The 20245-nt window shown below is 33.9% G+C and overlaps 2 protein-coding genes across 2 annotated transcripts in view; both read right to left on the bottom strand.

Annotated features, from left to right (window-relative positions):
* LOC107037162 (retinol dehydrogenase 10) overlaps nucleotides 1-1181 on the bottom strand; it is a 31479-nt gene extending 30298 nt beyond the window's left edge. The window contains exon 1 of the mRNA XM_015255553.1: nucleotides 809-1181. The gene's annotated coding sequence lies outside the window, so the exon portion shown is untranslated. The remainder of the gene's footprint in view (nucleotides 1-808) is intronic.
* Nucleotides 1182-8974: 7793 nt separating this feature from the next.
* Nucleotides 8975-19026, bottom strand: LOC107037192 (short-chain dehydrogenase/reductase family 16C member 6). Its single transcript, XM_015255595.1, has 8 exons — nucleotides 18960-19026; nucleotides 18620-18829; nucleotides 17107-17244; nucleotides 16834-17028; nucleotides 16619-16748; nucleotides 11277-11385; nucleotides 10854-10979; nucleotides 8975-9057 (listed from the first exon to the last, which is right to left on the bottom strand). Exons 2-8 carry the CDS (start codon nucleotides 18767-18769, stop codon nucleotides 8991-8993), a joined length of 915 nt encoding a protein of 304 aa, XP_015111081.1. The 5' UTR covers nucleotides 18770-18829; nucleotides 18960-19026; the 3' UTR covers nucleotides 8975-8990.
* Between the last annotated feature and the right edge of the window lie 1219 nt (nucleotides 19027-20245).

Genomic DNA, 20245 nt, shown 5'->3' with positions numbered 1-20245 from the left:
TAGAAAAATTGAATTCTATTGACTTTTTCTACTGAATATTTTCTATTGAACATTTCAATAGAATCGGCCAAAAACTAATGAAACAGTTTAATAAAAATTCAATAGAATGTTCTAACGAGTTCAATCGGTTTTGCTATTAAATTCTTTCGTCCGTGCAATTAGAAAAAAAAAACATTTTTTTTTACATAAACCAGCCACTTAAAAAAAAATCATAACTCCCTCAATTATCAATATTTTTCAATTTGTCTGTTTTCAACATTATTGTCTAATCGCCATCTTTTCAGAAAAAAATTGAGAGAAAAATCTCCAGCATTGTCTTTTTTGACCTTCTGATTTGGCGTGGATCTGCTCATATTCTGATAATCATTGTGATGTTTATCACATTTTATATAATTCATGTAACGTATTCAATAATCTAGAAAATAACTGTGATGCGTTACGCACTACTCCGCTAAATCATCGCTCAACCTTGTTGATGCTAATCTCAGGATCTTTCTAATCCAACATGTAAACATACAAAAATAAAAATTCACTGTTGGTTTTCGACCAATTTAAACAGGTGGACACGGATTCTCGTGTTTGTTTTCAATTTCACCAGCGTTGCCTTCCATACACATGCAAATATTGTCAAAAATTCCTACGTTATGCGCGACTTTTCTATTGAATCAATAAAGAGAATTATACCAGTGGAAATTATTAACTAAATTGTAAGGAGAGGAATGTCAATAGCCAATTTGTTTTTGAAAATTAAATGATTATCTTCATGTCAACAGTGATGAATTATTCCTCAATAATTATATTTATTTACCTCAAATCCAACAGTTTCACTGTAGTCAGTGAAAATGACAAGAGCACACAAAAGTCCACCTCACGTATCACCACTAATCACATTAACAATTCTTCATCTGTAACTTTCTGTCACTGAATTCCAGAATCCGTTCAACATCAGCTTCTCATAAAACACGAAAAATAAATGTGAGGCATGAAAATTGAAATGATCCGCCCGATTACGCCGCAACCGAATGAGTAGTTATCCCGCCAGGTGAATCACTGGATCCCAGCGCTGTATCGTTTCTGAGTTATTTTATCCTGCGAGTCTGGTGGTCAAGCAAGCCACGATGCTGATCCCACTTGCTTCCATAGGCACGCGTTGTGGGGACGTGCTGACAAGACGATCTGAACTTGACTGGATGACGGAAGGAAACAGTATTGGTCCAATGCTGTCTCGCCCAACCGACTGAGAACACTCTCCCGGAGAGTTACCTCCAGTCAAGGTCAATGATCGTCTTTACTGGTTATCTCGGAAGGATATAAGATGTGTCGTAAGTCACGGTGAATATCAGATGAGTGTGGACGTTGAATTTTTTGCAAACAATTTGCATTCATTCAAATGTCAGCAGAAATGCAGATGAGAAGAAAAATCCCCGGAAATCCCAGGGCATTGTTAACGGTCAAAAGGAAGTTATGGTGCTGGACGAAGGTGAAAATTCATTGAAAATGACCCTCGAATTTTAGTACACTGATAGAAAAAATTGCAGGCGGCTGTATCTTCGATACAGCTGTAATTGTACGTGGATACGTCCATGGTCTTTCCTTCTTTCTCGAATTTCCTAGAAACTCCTTGCATTCTCTTGAATTTTCTGGATACTCTTTGAATCCTGTCGAATTTTCTGGAAACTCTTTGAATCCTCTCGAATTTTCTAGAAACTCCTTAAATTCTCTCGAATTTTCTAGAAACTCCCTGAATTTCCTCGAAATTTCAAGAAACTTCTCAAATTACCTCGAAATTTCTAGACTTTTCTAGGATTCCGATAGATGGCGCTGCACATAAGAACCGTTTCCCAAAATGACCCCCCATATTGAAACCATAGACGTATCCACGTCAAAAATTAGTTTTATCAAGAGAATTTTATTTGAACCAACTGTCATTTGCTTCGTAATTTTCAAATAAACATGATTTCTAGTGAATACCAGTTATCTCTTCTTGAGATACATTTGATTGGGAGAAATCGAACTTCTCTAGAATTGAAGTTCCTTTCATTTATCGCAATAATGAGAGTATTTGATTTCATTCTAGCCATAAGTTTGCTAACTCCAGAAAATCGTTTGTTTACTCAAAAATCCAAATTATTCTCATGACTAAATACGTTCTTATCTCAATCAACACGATCGTACGTTGTTCCAAATAAATTATAATTGAAATGAGCATTTCGTATGTCGAATCAGGATGAATATTGTAATGCGGAAAACGCTTTGAGATTGTAGTAAGATATCGTTGAGTTGAAAGAAGTTTATATTCCTTGACTAAAAAATATCGCATTAGTTTACAATAACATTAGTTTACAATAACACAAACTTGGATATCACAAATTTCGTTCAATGTGATGTACGGAAAGCTCAATTTAAACATCGGCTCCATTCGAGAAAGCAACATTCAACTTATTCCTCAATGTAATCATCCCCTAGGTACGCATTTTTGATCAACTCATGAAAGTAGAAACTTTCTCGACTGGCGATTATGTTAGGTTTAAAAAAATAGAACTTTTCCATTTTCGTGGGGAATACGTGTGACTTGACGCCAAGGACTGTTTTAATTGATTCAAGTAAAGGTATCCCAAGAAGAAATAATTGATATTCACCTCAAAATCTTACTTATTGGAAATTGGTTCCAGTGTATAATACTTGTTTCAAGAAAGAAACATCTCAATCAAAATATTTTTTTCTATTAGTGTAATTATATAGCATTTTGACCTTCAAAAAGTATCTATCAAAATTCTAATCGAGAAAACCAATCTATAAGTCTTCTAATAATTCAGAAAAAAATCCAATATTTCAAGAAAAAATTCTCCTAAAAGACTCCATTTTTTATTCAAATATGGTAATGTTTATTGGAGTTATTAATTTTTTATAAGAGTTCTCACTTTCCTGAAAGGCCAATAACCTACACATTTACTGAGAACCCGGTGCAACTTTCAACCAATTTTTTTCTCAGCACGATGAGTTAAATCTGTGGAAAGGATACCAACCGCTACAGCCGCTACATTTTTGGAGAAAATTTAATGGATATAATTTTCCCGTGAACCTTTCTGCGTTCTGTATGACCATTTTCCATAGATTTCTATCAATTTTTCCTTCGCTAATACAATGAACCAAGTATTAATAGGCTAACACGGTACATTGTGTATGAAATAATTCAATAGAAAAATCTAACGCTATCGCTAAAAACTAATATCCAAATTCCTTTCGTTTTTGCCTATTTTTATTGAGTATTTTTCTCACTCGGATTTCAGCCAATCAGAGCGCAGTATTTGAGGCTGTCGAACAGTTTTATTTCGGAAATTTCTGAAAAATTTCCGACGGAAATTCACTAATAGCTTTTCAAATGTTTCTCATCTTTCAACGCATTTCACGTTTAATATTCTGTGTGACAGATAAACAAAAGAGTGGGTTGTAAATGTATGGCTGTATAAATGTATACGGATCCTGTTCACTGCACTCTGGCCGAAATCCGAGTGGAAAAATAATCCGTCAAATACCACTCGCCCTTCAAAGTTAATCGGATATTTTTAAAGCACTAGTGGTATTACTACTGAAAATTTAATTATTCGACTAGTTTTTTAAATTTATTTTCTTTGAAAATCGAAAAAAAAAATTTAATTAAAAAAAAAAATTATTTCAATTTTTTTTAGTTGTCCTACGGTAACTAAAAAAAAATATTTTGAATTGATTGAATAATGGCTTAAAAAATTTGTTTGAATGTCCTTTTGAGCAAGTTTGAAGATGAAGATCAGCAATAATCGTTATTTTGATTTACAGGAAAATTTGCAAATATTCTGTATTTTTTGAACATCAAACTTCCGGAGATATCTTTAAATATCGTGTTTCAAATGAATTCAATCGCAGCTTAAAATGTTTGTTTTAACGGCATCAAGTCGAATTCAAAAGATAATTACGGTAGCTATTGATTGATTTAATTTTTATGATGATTGTTGAGAATTTCGAATTTTTCATGAATTTCCCTGAAATTGAGCTTTCTGATGGTTTCTCCGAATGTAATGTTTGAAATCCATCCAAGTATGCATAAATAAAATTTTTCTATTAACATTTTCTTGAAGGGTTGCGAGGAAAGATAGAACTGTAAAAAAGACGATCGGTTGTATAGAAGAAAGGGATAATAAAAAAAATGATGATGATAACATTCAACTATGTTGAAAATCTGACGAAATTAGTTAAAAAGAAATCTTATTCAATTTAATAGAAAGGAATAAACAATTAATTATACATGATAGAAGGAAATGATGTGCAAAATAACCATTCGTAAACATATTGCTAATTTATTCGCAAAAAATAANTTTTGTTAATTTAATAAAAGTGTTTAATGAAAATAATTTTTATATTTAATAAAAATGTTCAATGCAAATTGAAGAGAAAAATAATTGGAGTAAAATTTATTTTCTTATCGCTCCCGATTCCCGGAATTTAGGCTTACCGTGACCGCCTGGTGGGGGAAGAGAAATACAGTCCCATTCTCAGAATCGGCTGCCCCTACAGCCCCGTGAGTGCGACTATAACGAGAGTCTACTGTACAAGAGCAATTTCCCACAATTTTTTTGTATTTCTCATCTGAGGAAAATTGTTCAAAATTCCTGCTCAAGGATTCCATCACACAAACTTCCGCCGGAAAAAATCATATAGATAAAAATCCACATAGTATATTGGATTTCTCATATCGAATACCTGGTAGAAAAGGATATATCAAAATTGCATATTTTCCAATAGAATAGTAATGAAATTTCCATTGAAAGCCAATAGAATTGTTTCGTTAGGTTCTCCATCGAATTTTTTCGTGCATCAGGGTTGTCTAAAATTTGCCTTTCCACGTAGGATGATGCGTATGATGATCAGCGATAACAAATAAATAACATTATTCAATATTTATTACAGATTCATTCAGTAGTGAAATGACCAAACGTGATGAGCGAATCTGATCGTTGGTAATTGCGCATGTACGTATCATAAAAGCAATAAGGATTTCAGGAGAAAATATCAATGGACTTGATTTATTTTCGTCCAGAACCATTTATTATCAGGATAATCTCATATTGGAATATCTACTTGCAATGGTTTACCATTTTCGTAGTGAAAAATAACTTGCAAGTTTATTTTTTCATGAGCGTGTTACATAAATTTTTATTGTGCTTGTGGTCATCTATTGCAGCATTTCCGTTTATCAGCACCGTATATTGTCTGATCGTAAATATGATTTATTGGATAGCTTCACAGTTATGAGTTCCTATAAAAAATGTGCGATGAACCAACTTTCATTTTGAATGAATCATCTTCCGTCTTGAATGGTGGAAATAATAGTGAGGAAATATCTGTTGTATTCCCGTAAATTTGATACGTCGCCAAATGAAAGAGTACTATAAATGAATTAAACTTAGAGTATTGAATGAGTTTTACTTTGAGTTAGCAGCTTTAATTGAATTTTGAAAGTTGTGAATTTGAATTCAATTTAAGGTGTTTCGCGTCAAAAGTCAAAATAATGAAAAAAATGGGAAAATTCATGGGAGAAATGTCTGAGTACCTTGCATTATGGAGAATTTTTGCACATCCTTTTCAGATTTCAGTCTCAAGAAAAAAAATAATGAACTATTGAGGAAAAACTAGCGGGTGATAAATTAAATCTTTCTTGAGAACACGTATAAGTTTCAGATTTTTTCAGATTTCATAAGAAAGTTATTTGAATAAATGATTCGGAAAATTATGGGTTTCGAGGCAATTACGCCTTCACGCGTAGGCGCGTGATTCGAATGTGGTGAGCATCATGAGAAAGGCATGGGTTGGACCATAGAACTGAGAGAGAGAAAACACTCGATAGGTTTACCAAGTCGAGACGGACTTAAATAATATTTCAATAATTAGAAAAACATCCAATAAAAATTATTTGACACCCGTAGGTGATGAGAAAAAAATCAATCAATCTGATAAATAAAATCAATATTCAAAAAATGTTCAAATGCACACTTCAATAGTTACTTGAAAATTGAAAAATTTCGTGCTCAGCAATTGAATCAGAGTTTGAAAACAATAAGACTCCCCCCGCCCCGCTCGCCGGGCGGTGATCCACACGCGAAATACCTTAAGATCAAATCGCTCATGGAATTTCTTATGAATTTTGAACATGCCACAAAACTGATGTGACTTTAGGGATTTTCCTCAAAGATTAGAGAATAACCCGATCAATTAACGACGATTAAAAATCCTCGGGCTGCCAAGTTGACCCGCGCCGCCGACTGATTTTACGGTTGAGTTCACGGGGAGTTTGCTCACTTCGAGATATTTATTGGGAATAATTTTTATTGAATGCTCGATGAATAAAAGCACCGTTCTGATTGAATAATGGTAGTAATATAGAGTGTAAATTCTTTTTACGTTTTATAAAACAAAATGGTTGCGGATTCAGCGTTACGAATTATTAAATTGTTCAGAGGGAGGACTGACTGAACATTAAATGTTACATTCATTTTAGTTTTGGATAGATTTAGTATGCACAACAATATTTGCCTGATTCTTTTACAATTTCCTATTATTTACATTGTTGCATAGATCGAGAAATGAAAATTTCACAGAATATTCAAAAATTTGAAACAATCATGAATATTCAACGACATTCAAGTTACATTTTGCACAGAATTATTTTTTTAAACTTTCGTTGTTTATAAATCAATCATTAAAATCGTTTGAACATTCGAAAACTTTTTTTTGCATGAAATCGATTTTTGGTAAAATTTTGAATGTGAATGAATTTGTTACGATTCCAAATAAATGATTTTTATGGTGGAAAAATTGATTGTTTATAAATTGTTGATAGAAAACGCTTGTCATTTTCAAAAATTGCAATTTTTAAATCATTTTATCAATCTTCCTCCAAAAGTAAACTTTATAATTTTTTTCAGATTTTTAATGTTTTCTAACTGTTCAATATCGAGATGCAAATTCAGAGCTGCAAAGTTTAAACAATAAAATCATTGTAAAATGTCCAGAAGCTTAGGGTCAAATGGGGCTCAAATTAAAGCTCTGATCTTCGACTACAAACGGCATTTCACTAGAGAAGAAATAGCCAAAGTACTTGAGAGATTTCACCGCGGTGACCAGTCAAGTACTAAAATCTCTACGCGGGCTCCTAACCTTGCAGAATTCGTGGTTTTTTTTATTGAGTATGATGCCACGTCACGCGTATATTGAACTCACTTGTCCCGCCCATTGGAAAAATAACTAACTTTCTGTGATGATCACTCGAAAATGAAATGGTCAATCAATTTTATTTTCTTCACTAGATTGATTGACACTGTGTCTACATTGTTTTTTTTTTATGAAAAATGTCGAGTTATTTTTTTTTCATTGAACGCGGTGAAACTGCATTTAACAGCGTGTAAACTTTAACAAAATGTATCTCAAGTTTGAGATAGTCAATTGCAATTATAATGGGCTTATTTTACAGCTAATTCGTAGAGCTATCTGCGATAAAAATTGAAAAAAAATGTCGGAAAAAAGTTACACGATAACAACCTTAACGTCTCGTGGCCCTGGTCATCTGCAATGAATTACTTCAAGAGAGAGAGAGAGAAAAAATCCTTTCATTCAAATCACCTTGCGTAATATCTTCATGTATATTCAAATACCGTGGTTCGCAAGTATTTTAAATCATAATACGTTCTCATTTAGAAGCATTCAGAAAAAAAGATTCAAATGAAAGTTTTTCAACCGCGAATCTATTATATTTCCACGCATTGTCAGTCCCTCAATCCTTCAAGTACAAATCCCATGGTTAATAACGAGTTGATTGTACTGCGAGACCCTCCGCCAGTTCATTGTCCATCCAAGGTCACGGGAAATTCCTCTGCCTAGTACTGTCCGTAAGAAATCAACTGGAAAATATTCCATTTCAAGGTGAACATCAGAGTAGACTGAAGTGAACTACAAAACAAAATGAAATCAACATGTTTATTCCGGAAAATCCTGATTCCCTTACGTCACACCGGTTATTCTGATTACCCTGCTTCGAATATCAACTTAATTCTTTATTTTTGTTCCGAACTGAAAGTTGGGACGTGATTGCAACAGCAGATTCATTGTCGAATGCACTCATCCATTACCGAACGATACAACTCTTTCATAGAAAAAATATATTAATGAGGTCTTCACGTAATTGCAATGACCATTAAGTTTCCCCAAAAAATTGCGATAGCTCATTAGCCATTTTTCGTTATTCACGAGTGACTCAGAGCTAATATTCTATTCCTAGAGAGTACCGCTCCCTCACTAATTGCCATGTCAACATACTTTTTTATCCTAGGATTTGCGCACGAATAAATTTCCTAAAATTTTTGCATTTGAAAAGAGCACTGACTTGTTAATTTTCGACTACTTAATTGTTTACTCTTTTTTTCCCTCTTCAACTCAAATCAATTGGAACGAATGAAGTCAGTGAATGTCCATTGTGCAGACTCCAGCTCCATATAGAATTAGAAACAATGGTATACGATAAATAATACTCGTACGATTTTATACTTTGTAATGGATTTATGCAACACTTTTTACAATTTTTTAAAAATCTGTTCATGCTTGAGTTTTCACATTCGTATTGAATGATGAACGTTGAATGCAGTCTTTGATAACTGTGTATAATAATCAATACATTTCATATCTACTGATGATTACTAATGGCGGTATTTTTTTCTAATAATCTTTCCACGTAACAATGTACCTAATTACTTCCTCTGTATATTATATTCTTATAGTCATGCAATTACATGTTATGAGTGATAGTCGGAGACTAGGATCGGTTGAAATCGTACATTATTCTCTCCACTCGTTCTTCCCAGAAAATTACAGAAAAAAAACTCTTGCATTCATCAATTATTAAGAGGAAACAGATCACTCTTCTCTACGTCACATTCTCATGTTCGTGAAACTAATTTGTCAAATCACTTCTGAGATTTTTTGCAAGACAGGAAATTGAGAATCAAATCCACTGATGATTGTGGAAGGATCCTGAAATGAGAAAAGAGAATAAAAGCAATTGAAGGGAATAATAATCAAGTGTAGTTTTTTTGCGAAAAATTAGCAATTTGCTTCCGAATGGATTAATGGAATTAAAACAAAAAAGTGCACAGTTGGTTTTTTGTCATTAATTTCAGATTAGTGGGGAACCTTCCTGAAGTTTAACCTCAGGAAAATTCAATAGCTTTTTTCTAAAAGACAATTTGAGATCAAATTTTTCAGTGAACTGAATATATCTTAAATTAGACAGATTGAGTGAAAACAAAATGAATGTAAAAGTTGATATCACAAGAATTCATGCTCCTAATACATCAATGTCTCGTCGGTCGTAAGTAAATTATTTAAATTTCATTTTTCTCCTGAATAATTTCCTTAAACTGGACCAGTATAACTTTTTTACTAATAAATTAGCAATTTGCTTCTGAATGGACAATTAGGGAAGAAGATATACCAGCCATGGAAAATTAATAAGATCCCTAAATGTCCCAAATGTCTAACAGGAGCTCCATATGCCCTGGTTAAACATCGAACAGACGCCGACGAAATTAACATTGAACTGGTTAAAACTTCCACTGAACATTGATTAAACTTTGACGAAACCTTGGTTAAACCCTGATTAACCAACGACTAAATCCTGACTAAACCCTGACTAAACCCCCACTAAACTCCGACTAAACCCGGCCTAAACTCCGACTAAACCGTGATTAAACCTCGATTAAATGCTTTTTAAGGCTATAATTTCAAAGCAAATGATGCGATCGCCACTATCTTCGAACTCGACCGAGATAACATCCAAACGAATATTTTAAGCCATAATTGAAAAAATTTCGAGGATTATTTTTTAAATGATAGTCGAAAAACTAAATTTGAAAAAAGTTCACCTACATACATACGTACATACATACGGACATGATCTAAAGGTGTCATGACTAATCTCCACATAGTCAATTTAACACAACATCATTTCAACACATAGGCAACTCAACACATAGACAATTCAACAGATCGGGAACTCAACATCCAGGGATTTCACCACCTGTATTTCCACACAAATAAAGTCAATACAATGCCCACTCACTCCACGTTCACTTGGGAAACACTATCTTCTTCGATAATTCCTACCCCTTTGTCATCAATTTGTTCTCATATTCAATTCTCTCCATGTTCACGCCTCTTCTTATTTACGTGTTTTCATGATAATTGCTCGATATTCTGACATGATGTTATTATTTATGTAAAAATGTTTGGATCACTTCACTTTCAAGTTACTCTCCCTCTAAAGAACGCAATGTGATTGTATCATTATTATCTAGGCGTCTTATTTCGTTCTAAATATTTTGGAAGCGATTAATATAATCTATCATATTCTCATCGTGGCTTTCAAATATACTGTCCCGCTCAGCTTTGTATTTATTAACTGTGCACAGTGGATCAAAAATTTTGCGCAGTTTATTTTCTAATTCCTTCAAGGATTCAAATTCTGAAAATTCAATAGCTACTCTGGCAAGATTTTCAAATTTCTGACTCAATAGTATTAAAAATGCAGATGTTTAAATATATGCTGATGAAGTGTTTATGTGTTCAATTTGATTTTGTTGAGTTTGCTGTGTTGAGTTATCGTGTGTTGAATTTACGTGTTGAATTTGTTTTGTGTTGATAAGTCACGGAACCGATCTAAAAACAGCATATTCGAACTCCTGAGACCAAAATTAAAAATGGAAATTTTAGATTTGACGAACACAATGCTTCCATTCGGAAGCAAAAATTCAATTTTGATGATTCAATACCCTAGAATGGAGTTGAGAGGATAAAGCCATTTTGGAATGATATAATCGTTATAATTTCTCTGCACCGACTTAATAATTTCTCCCGCTGCATATTCTGGTGAAATCGCCCCAAAAATCCATGAGAACCTGGAAAACCAGGAAAAGTCACACGTGATTATTATGTATTAGATAACACTTTGGCAATAATCCACGGTTCATGAATTTCAACTGTCTAATTACGACCATATTTGAATCAATTTATAATGTTGGAACATACTAGTGGCGATGAATTATATCGCACGCTTAGGGACCACTTGTTTACAAGGATTTGCAATAAGCTGCAGGTGAATAATTGGAGCAACAACCCAGTCTCATGTAGGTAAGTACTCAAGATTAATCGTGTGTCTTAATGACATCATATTGCTCCATCACTTTCACTCTCACCTGTATTTTGGATCCTGGGCTAGACCAGTGGCTACGTAGAAGGGGTAGATTGTGGTGAAGTGAACAAATGGCTTGGATTTGTATTCTTCACGAAGTCCATTCATCAATCCTGCATTCAACACAAGTATTCAATAGAGCAATTGCCGAGGAAATGAACATTGACCGTCATTCAGCAATGGTAAACGTGAGAAATTTCACGTTTAGCGTGATTTTTTATGGATTTAATACTAAATTATCGCCCCTCACGTGAACTTGTTCTGCCCCGTATAACTATTTCAAACTCTAGTGAGTAATTTAGGATACGAAAATAATAAAACTTGACATTTTTTTATACCTACACGTATGAAAAAATCGTATAGAAATTTTCTGTACAGATTACGTATAGAATTTCTATAGGATTTTCGTATATGATATTCGGATATTTCTATACGGATATTTTTAATACAAATTATTTCTATACGATTTCTATAGGTTTGATCCTATACGACCCACTGCCACATGTTTAGAAACATTTCGTATGGAGTTGCGACATATCTCTACATTTTTCTTTGAAGCGTTTAAACATCTTTGGTATGAAAACAAAAATTTATGCATAGAAATAATTCGTATAGAAAATATTCGTATAGAAATATCCGAATATCATATATGGAAATCCTATAGAATTTCTATACGTAATCCGAATCGAGAATTTCTATATATTTTTTCATAGGTGCGGTCATTCAGCAATGGTATACGTGAGAAATTTTACGTTTGGCGTGATTTTTATGGATTAAGTACTAAATTACTCTGCCTCACGTGAATTCGTTCTGCCCCGTATAAGTATTTCAGACTAGTGAGTAATTTAGTATACGAGAATAATAAAACTTGACATTTTTGTTATACCTAAGGGAGAATTACTCGGAAAGAATATAAAATGAAAAATTACTATGTGAACGTAGCAATCCAGGACCATACCGGAAAAACTTTAAAATTTGATTTATTTTAACCCTAGATTGGTCATCATATGAGGGAAGTGCCGCAGGGCGTCGTTTTTCTGAAATTGCCATTGATTAACTGATCGGAAATTTTTGAAAAAATTTGACTTTTCCAATCAAAGTGTCTAAAATTTTTTAATAGTTATAGAACAACATAATTCTCAACATTCCTTTAAAGAAAACAAATTATTTCTAACCGAGGAATTATTTTTTCCCATGTTAAATCAAAGTGCCTGTTACGCGATGTTGCCGGAAATTCGCTAAACGCGCCCGGGCAATGTACAGTGAATTTGGCAACATTCAGGCCTAAATAACACGGCGGCACTTCCCCGCGCACGTGACCGAAGTCGTTGGGTCGCGTAGGGCAACCAACTAGGGTTAACTTTAACTGAATGTTTGCGATGTAAAATTTCTTTTTTACTATTTAACATAGTAATTTTGAATGGAAGAAACAGTCTAAAATAGGCGCACAACAAAATGACATTTAAGATCGTCTTAAGGGGGTCATCCCATGTGGCGGCCGGTTTTTGATGCTATATTTGGGAATTTTTTGTGGGGAAATGAACGAAGTGACAACATCGAAATTTTTACTACATATTTATTGGCATTCCAAGATAACACTATATTTTTTTGGGACAAAACTCATTCACCCATGCCAAGCTATCCAGCGGCAAAGTCAGTCATGAAAAAAAAGGGGTAAAACGGTATACACGATTCCGAGAGTGCTGAAGATCTGAAATTAAAAAATAAAACGGGTTCTCAATCTGTGAAGGTTCAGCTATCTGCTGAACTAGGATTTTTCAAAAATATCAAAAATTGAATTTTTGGCAGACTCTTGAAATTTTTTTTACGAATTTTGGTGTTTTTTTCGACTATTTCCTTAAAAAAAAAACTAGTTTAGATATCGCAATTATCCTAGTTCAGCAGATGCATAGACATCTACTGAGTAACTCTTCCAAATTTTGTTGAAATCCGTTCACTAGATTTCGAGTTATCGCGTCAGCCAATTTCGAAAATGCAGTTTCGAGAAAAACGCGTTCGAAGAATTCACATACCATTATCCGGTATTGAGTGTTTGGCCCAATTCACTGCTATAACTTTCGAATGACTTCGAATATCGAAAAAATACTTCGTACACATATTCTACGATATATATAGATGGAATTAGTGTAAAAAAAAATCGATTTTTTTCAACTCGACACATGGGATGACCCCCTTAAACACTGTTCTTTAAAGGCATTTTTACTATTGAATGAACGAAAAATTATTTTTGCTATTACAACGTAATTTTGTTTACGTTCCAAAATTTCGATTTATACTCTCGCGCGTCCTACATCTCACTCTACGAAACAGCCAAAATTACTATGTTGACAAATAAAAACTGCAGCGGGCATTTGGATCGTCGATCGTTTCCCTTTTTTGTGATCCCCTTCTTTTGCCGACAACGCAATTGACCGCCTAAGTAATCGTGCCGCTTTTTCCCGCAGACACGACTGAAAAAAGTGAGAATCCCCCCATTTCCATAGGCAATTATTATGAGGTTTCTAACATCTAGCTACTTTTATCTAAAATTAATCACTATTTTTCTCTGTGCGGTGCTTGAAAAAAACGCTCTTCCTTCTCCTCTTCCACAAGTATTCACATCACATTGAACACATCATTCCCAATATCTTCAAATTTTTTCAAATTTTTCTTGAGTTCCTAGGGGGTTGAAACGTTCAATTTAATCAAAACTCCATAAGAGGCCGTGTATACGACTGATTTTGTTTATTTAATTTCTCGATATCCATAAGTTCTAAAATTTTAAAATTGTCACCGATGTTCACCATGTGTCTAATACTATTAATTAAAAAAATTATAACTTTGTTGGTGAATGTCAATTTTCAAGGTCATCGCCAAATTCACTTGGCACCCTTAAAGTCTTGATCATCATCACAGCATACCCTAACCGGGCCGAAGCGATGCTGTAAAGTAACGATAAAAAAAATATTATGTCAGTCTTTGTAAAGCATGTAAAGCATGCCATAGCTGTGATAGAGACAGGGGATGTGGACCATTTTAAGAGGTATAAATCTTTGATGAATTGCTCGCATATTCTGACGTGAAATTGCCATTTTTTATTTTTAGCAAGAAATTGCTACGGATCCATTCACAAGCTTACTGCCAATGAAATTGGTAGAAATAAAAAAAAGGAAAAGGCTAATGACCCATAAAGTAACGGTCCAATATGTTCTGTCGGATAGGCTCGATCCCCTGGTGATTTCATTAACATGTAATCGAAAAATACAAGGAGAGGAGAAAAAATGCATTTTTTATAGTGTGACGTAATTTGAATACCCCCTTATGGCTTCCGTACCATTTCACATAAACTTGATGGAAACTGAAATGTCAGCATCATTTCGTGTCGCCGTTTTCTCGATGGCTCATGATTTCATCTGATTACACAAAAACCTATCGATTTATTCAAGAATCTGTTGTAATTCATTGCACTTTACACAAGATTTCAATATGTCGATCTCTGCCCCGAACGGGGGAGATGGGTATTTCTTCGGTTCTCGAAGTTATTTATTTGTAGACAGATTTTTCGCGTAAGATATTTCTTCTTTCTGTATCCCTATAAGATCACAAAAAATTATAGAACATGAGTAAAGAACCGGTGAAGGCTTTTCGCTTAGAATATTCATCGGCCCGCAAGTACTCTATAAATTGTTTTCTCCGAATGAAATGAAAAATATGTTCCCATAATTGAGTGTTTCTTGTCAAAGGAGGAATCTATACTGAGAGAAAAACGAACCAGTTTTCAAACAAGTCTTGTTTGGGTCAATAAAATCGTTAGTTGAAAATTACCAAAAAAATTATTTTTCGGTTCGAATTTGAAAGTCTTAAACATGAACAATTGCTCTACTTTCAACAACAACAAAATATTTAGATCAAGAGGTGGATCATTCATACAAGTATGTGCCTTTTCAGGATAAAATAGTATATTATGTCATCAGGCGATAAAAGTATTATCTGGCTTTATAATCCGAGCCGAAGACGAGGATTATAATCACATTCGCCAAATAATACTTTTATCGCCGTGTGACATACGATATTTTATGTCATTGGGGCCGAAAACCGCGTTCTAACCGAGCGAAGCGAGGACGGGAGAAAAATTTTCAATTTCGGTGCAGGCTTCGCATGTTTAGCACAAAAAAACTTTTTTGATCATTTTTAACAAACGTTACAAGTAAAACTTGGTGTCCGCCCAAAATTCCTTAGGAAAAAAAATCTTGGAAAAATATTTCGGAAAATATTTTTTAGGAATAAAAGTCCCGTGAAATATTTACTTTTGAATAAATGACTCATGAAAAATGATTGCTGTGGAGGGATGACATCACGCGTTTAATTTGAGAGCTGAAGCCAGTCATCTATCCATAGGGGAATTTATTGATCTGATGAAGTCTGAGAAAGCGGTGACCGAAACTGTACTTGAACAATTGAATGCAGGAGGAGAGCCACCCAAGAAGAAGAAGAAATATCGTGATTATGATCAGCGCATTAAGAATGTTGCTACCGATTATGATAATTGTATGATTTGCTCGAGTACCTTCGAGGTATTGCTCAGAATGTTAATTTTTGATCGAAACGTTGAAGGTGTATTGATGGAGATTGATGGATTTTTACGGTTGACTGTTTGCATATTATGACCACGAAATTTGTGAATTGTATTTGTTAGTATTGATTTTCATTGGAAAGCAGTTGACTGATGTTGTTGTTTTGTTGACACTGAATTATTGATTGAGCTATTCTTTTTGGTTCAGGGATTTTATATTTTTCCGACATTGTGTTTTTGTTTTGTGAATATATATAATTGTGAATTTATTTGCAGTATTTTTAGTGTCAATTCTTTTATCTTCATCCTTGTTGTCATGAGTAATTATTCTCATCCTTTCTTCTGTTTTTTGCCGCGAATTTTTTTTTCCGAAATATTTTTTTTACGAAGAATTTTTTCCAAAATATTATTTTTCCGAGGAATTTTTTCTTTCAGTGTAAGGTGCATGCCCCCACTCTACGAATCCCCACTTCGGGTAATGCTCCCCGCCACTCAAATCGAGGGACCATCTTCGGCAGAATTGCATGTGACTTGAATCCACATGACGGTCTCCTGTTAATTTTTTTCTAATCCGCTTTTTCATTTTAATTGAGCTAAAATTGAAGAGTGAAAAATAACTCAGAGATTTTGAAATTAGACAAAAACCTCTGATAAATAACTTAAACTTGAAATGACAGATCTGCAAATAGATACAGTTTTATCTTAATAATTTTGATTGTTACGCAATCTGCAAACTAGTTTTTTCCCTCATTATCTTTCGTTTTCTACTGTACCTCGAATTGCAAATTTTGATGCACAATAGGTGACTTTTTGCGCCACTCCATAAACCCCACAAAGACTGCAAATCGCCACAACATGACCTTTTTTATTCTGCAGCATGCTAGGTAGAAATGTTTCGACAGTCTAGAAAAAACAAAATCACTGGGATAATTTCATGAAAAATACGGGTAGATCACAATCGTCACTGGGATAATTTCATGATGAGTACCCAGAATTGAGAAAAAACATTGACCCCAAAGGTCCTCTCAACGTCATCAACATCGTGATCAATAAATGGTTTATGCATGAGTACAGCGGCATTGTTGATAAGAATGGTTACATCTGGCACACGATATTTCCGCATCAATCTCGCAGCTTCTCGAACTTCAATTCTGTTCGATACATCGACGACAAAATCATAAGCCTGCGGAACAATTTTGATTTTCGTGAAAATTTATATTTTCCAGTCTTTATGCTGCAGCTATGAATTTTATTGGAATACTTCTCCTCCAGCATCGACTATCGCATTCTTCGTATGTAGATTATGATCCTTATTTATATCCCAGCAAACAACTATACAGCCCATTTCACCAAGTTTGATAGCCAGTTCTCTTCCAATCCCGTGGCCAGCACCGGTCACCTACGCATCAATAAAAATCAACAAATTAAAAATCATTCCCAACAAATTAATTCATTGAGTTATATCTATGCATATTCATTTGTAGAAAGTGAACATGGCTGAATTTATTGCAAATGAATAGGCTAGTAACTTATTCTCCTCTATTAGAAATTCATAGCCCCAGGCAACAAGAATTGAAGAAAATTAAATATATTCAGGGTCGATTGCACCAACAAGCTTTGTGCATATCTCACAGTTAATAGTTTGTTAGCCCATCTAATTTACATTCGTAGAAATTTGTCTTGAGGATAGAAATTGTGAACATAGATTGCTGCAACCGGCCCTTAATAACGTGAAGGCAAGAATACTATACCGTGGCGATAGATATTGACAGAAGGAGAAAGAATCATATTCTTGGGATTTTAGGTGAATTTATCCTGCACAATTCATTCCAAAACAAATTAATCCAACGACAATTTTATCCCAAACATCAAATTCCAATGGAATTTTTCACGATCAAAACAATAATTCAGGGAGAGAAAAATATTAACTTTATTTTCATAGAAAAAGTTTATATTCACTAAACACAACATCAAAATCAATCAGATACTTCACGATTCCCTCCTAGTATTGTTTACACAACCCATCAACGGATTAACAGGAAATATTGCAAGCAAACCATCCAATCATTCCTATCTATCTCAACTATAATATTCGGCACATAGACCACAAGTAATAGACCACAGCATTAATTTACAAAATCAGTACAAAACTTGAAAACTAATTGACAAGTTAAATTACAAAAATCAATAATTCATATGTGAGCGAAATTCTCCAAAAACTTGACAACTCAATTCAATTTTTTTGATTCAATTCAATTTTTTTGATAGTTGTTCAAAAAATACTTGGGACAAGTATTTTTTGAACTTCTCACAAGTAAACTTAGCACAAGTACCGTTGGGTACTGGTGAGAAGTATCTTTCCTTTTCCGTGTACGGGAAAATTCATTGATATGGATGTGATCTTTTCCAATTTTCATTGCCAAAAAATCATTGATTTAAACCGACTGATTATGCCTCCAAAATCAAAATCATTAATTTAATCCGATTGATTTATACTTCCATAAACATATCTTAATTTTCTTCTCATCAGGCTGCTACTCATGCATTCCAGTGGAATATTGCATCGTTCTACTTTTGCCCCGGTCTCCCCTAGCAATATCTTACGAACTATCTCCCCGTCTTTCATTTTTTTCCAATTTTCAATTCCCAAAAAATCATTGATTTATACTTCCATAGACATATCTTAATTTTCTTCTCGTCAGGCTGTTATTCACGCATTCCAGAGAGATATTGCTTGATTATGATAATCATAATGGTTTTCAAATAGAAACTACCAAAACCGTTTCACCCAACAGACTCTTCTTGAAAGGTGGAATGACACATCTGAAACCAGTTGCCAGCACCGATAACGTCACTCGGAAGGATAAGAATGTCAGCTCGATGATGAGATTTGTAGTGCGCGTAACTGTCTTCAAAATATTCATCGTGTTTACGTGTTGACTCACTGCCGAAGGCTTATTATGAATGGGTTTCTAGAGTGAGAACTGAAATGAAAAAAATTTTTTCTCTTCTGTTAACCTTGAGGTTCATTTTGAATGAATTTTACTGAGGCAGGTGACATAAAAATAATTTCCACTTTTCGTTCACTTCGTGAAACAAAAAATTTTAACTTACGTTTTACTGTCAACAAATCGTTCAATATCAGTCAATTCTTGGTCGACACTTTTACTCTCCAAAAAACCTATCGACAAAGAATATTTGAAGAGATTCAAATTTGCGACTGTCATCTGATGTTTTGACGTTAGCCAACTTCTGGCCACAGCTATTTTATTCTGAAACCAGTAGATGTTGCGAGACTACGGCGGGTCGGTAATTTTAATAGAGCCATTAAAGTCAAGAAGATGAAGACAATTCTGCTAAACGATTCTGCAAGCTTTCAGTGTCTATTGTAATGACACCACAAAATAGTGAAATACAGGGCATGTCATGAATATTCAGACTATCGTCAGTAAGGGTTATTGTTGATCGAGAGTGAAAACCGAGAAAAAGAAAAAACAACTAAATTTGGAATTTTCCATTTTCCAATTCCTTTCGTGAGTGGAAAATGGACGAGATGTGGACCTGGAAGGATCCTCGTATTGTCCGCTGTTGGGTAGAATGTATGACATTACTCTGGAAGGCAGTCCTCATGAGAAGACGGAGCCTCATCTTGTCGATTCTCGAAATCCTGATTCCCGTGATTTTCGCCATTCAAATCCGATTGATCTTCGAGCCTATGGCACTCAACATCCAGGTTCAGTTAATTCTACATTAGATTGTGACGTTAGTCTCCAAAAATATATTGACTACGTTGACGAAAGCAATTTCCCACTTGTTTTCTGTTTATCATATCGTTTTACTAATATGAATGAAAATCGTAGAATTGCGCTGTAACTCAGTAAAATCAAATGAGAATTGCTCTTGTCGTCATTTACGCAAATAGTCTCAGTAACACTTTTTTTTTCAACAAGGTTTTTATTCAAAGCAATAACACTCAGTATTTACATATATACATCAGTAATAGGCATATCAATCAATCATAATGACCGTTGAATTGTGAAGTTGTCAATTTTTAACATAAATCTTAAAATTCTAAATATTAAATTAACATCACTTTGTACATTTAAATTTCGAAATATTCTATCAACCAATAATTTAGGTAGGAAGATTGACGATTATTTGGATAATCGAAAAATCAAGTACCTAAATTTAGAATTAGCTTGCTAACTAAAAATTACATTTCAATATTATCAAATATTTTATTCACCATCAATTGAAAAATTTAGTCAATAAATTTTATAATATTTTAAATTTGTTAAATATAGTTAAACTTTGAACAATGTAATGAGATAATCCCTTCTTAATATTGTCAAAATCTAATATTATTGCCCATCCCTAATATACATATCTTAACAACTAGT

The sequence above is a fragment of the Diachasma alloeum genome, unplaced genomic scaffold, assembly GCF_001412515.2.
Source record: "Diachasma alloeum isolate Michigan unplaced genomic scaffold, Dall2.0 Dall_scaffold_00214, whole genome shotgun sequence".
NCBI classification, from domain to species: Eukaryota; Metazoa; Arthropoda; class Insecta; order Hymenoptera; family Braconidae; genus Diachasma; species Diachasma alloeum.
Note: the sequence above shows the minus strand (reverse complement) of the source record. Positions and strands in the feature narration are given on the sequence as shown.

Bases quoted from the DNA above. Each gene is read 5' to 3' on its own strand.
- LOC107037192 (XM_015255595.1), bottom strand. From the start codon at position 18,769: ATGAATATTTTGAAGACAGTTACGCGCACTACAAATCTCATCATCGAG. The intron at 17,245-18,619 runs GTAGTTTCTATT...ATTGATGCGTAG, and splicing joins TGTTGGGTGAAACGGTTTTG to GTGACCGGTGCTGGCCACGG. The intron at 9,058-10,853 runs GTATTGAATCAT...TTCTCATTTCAG, and splicing joins CCTCTCAACTCCATTCTAGG to GATCCTTCCACAATCATCAG.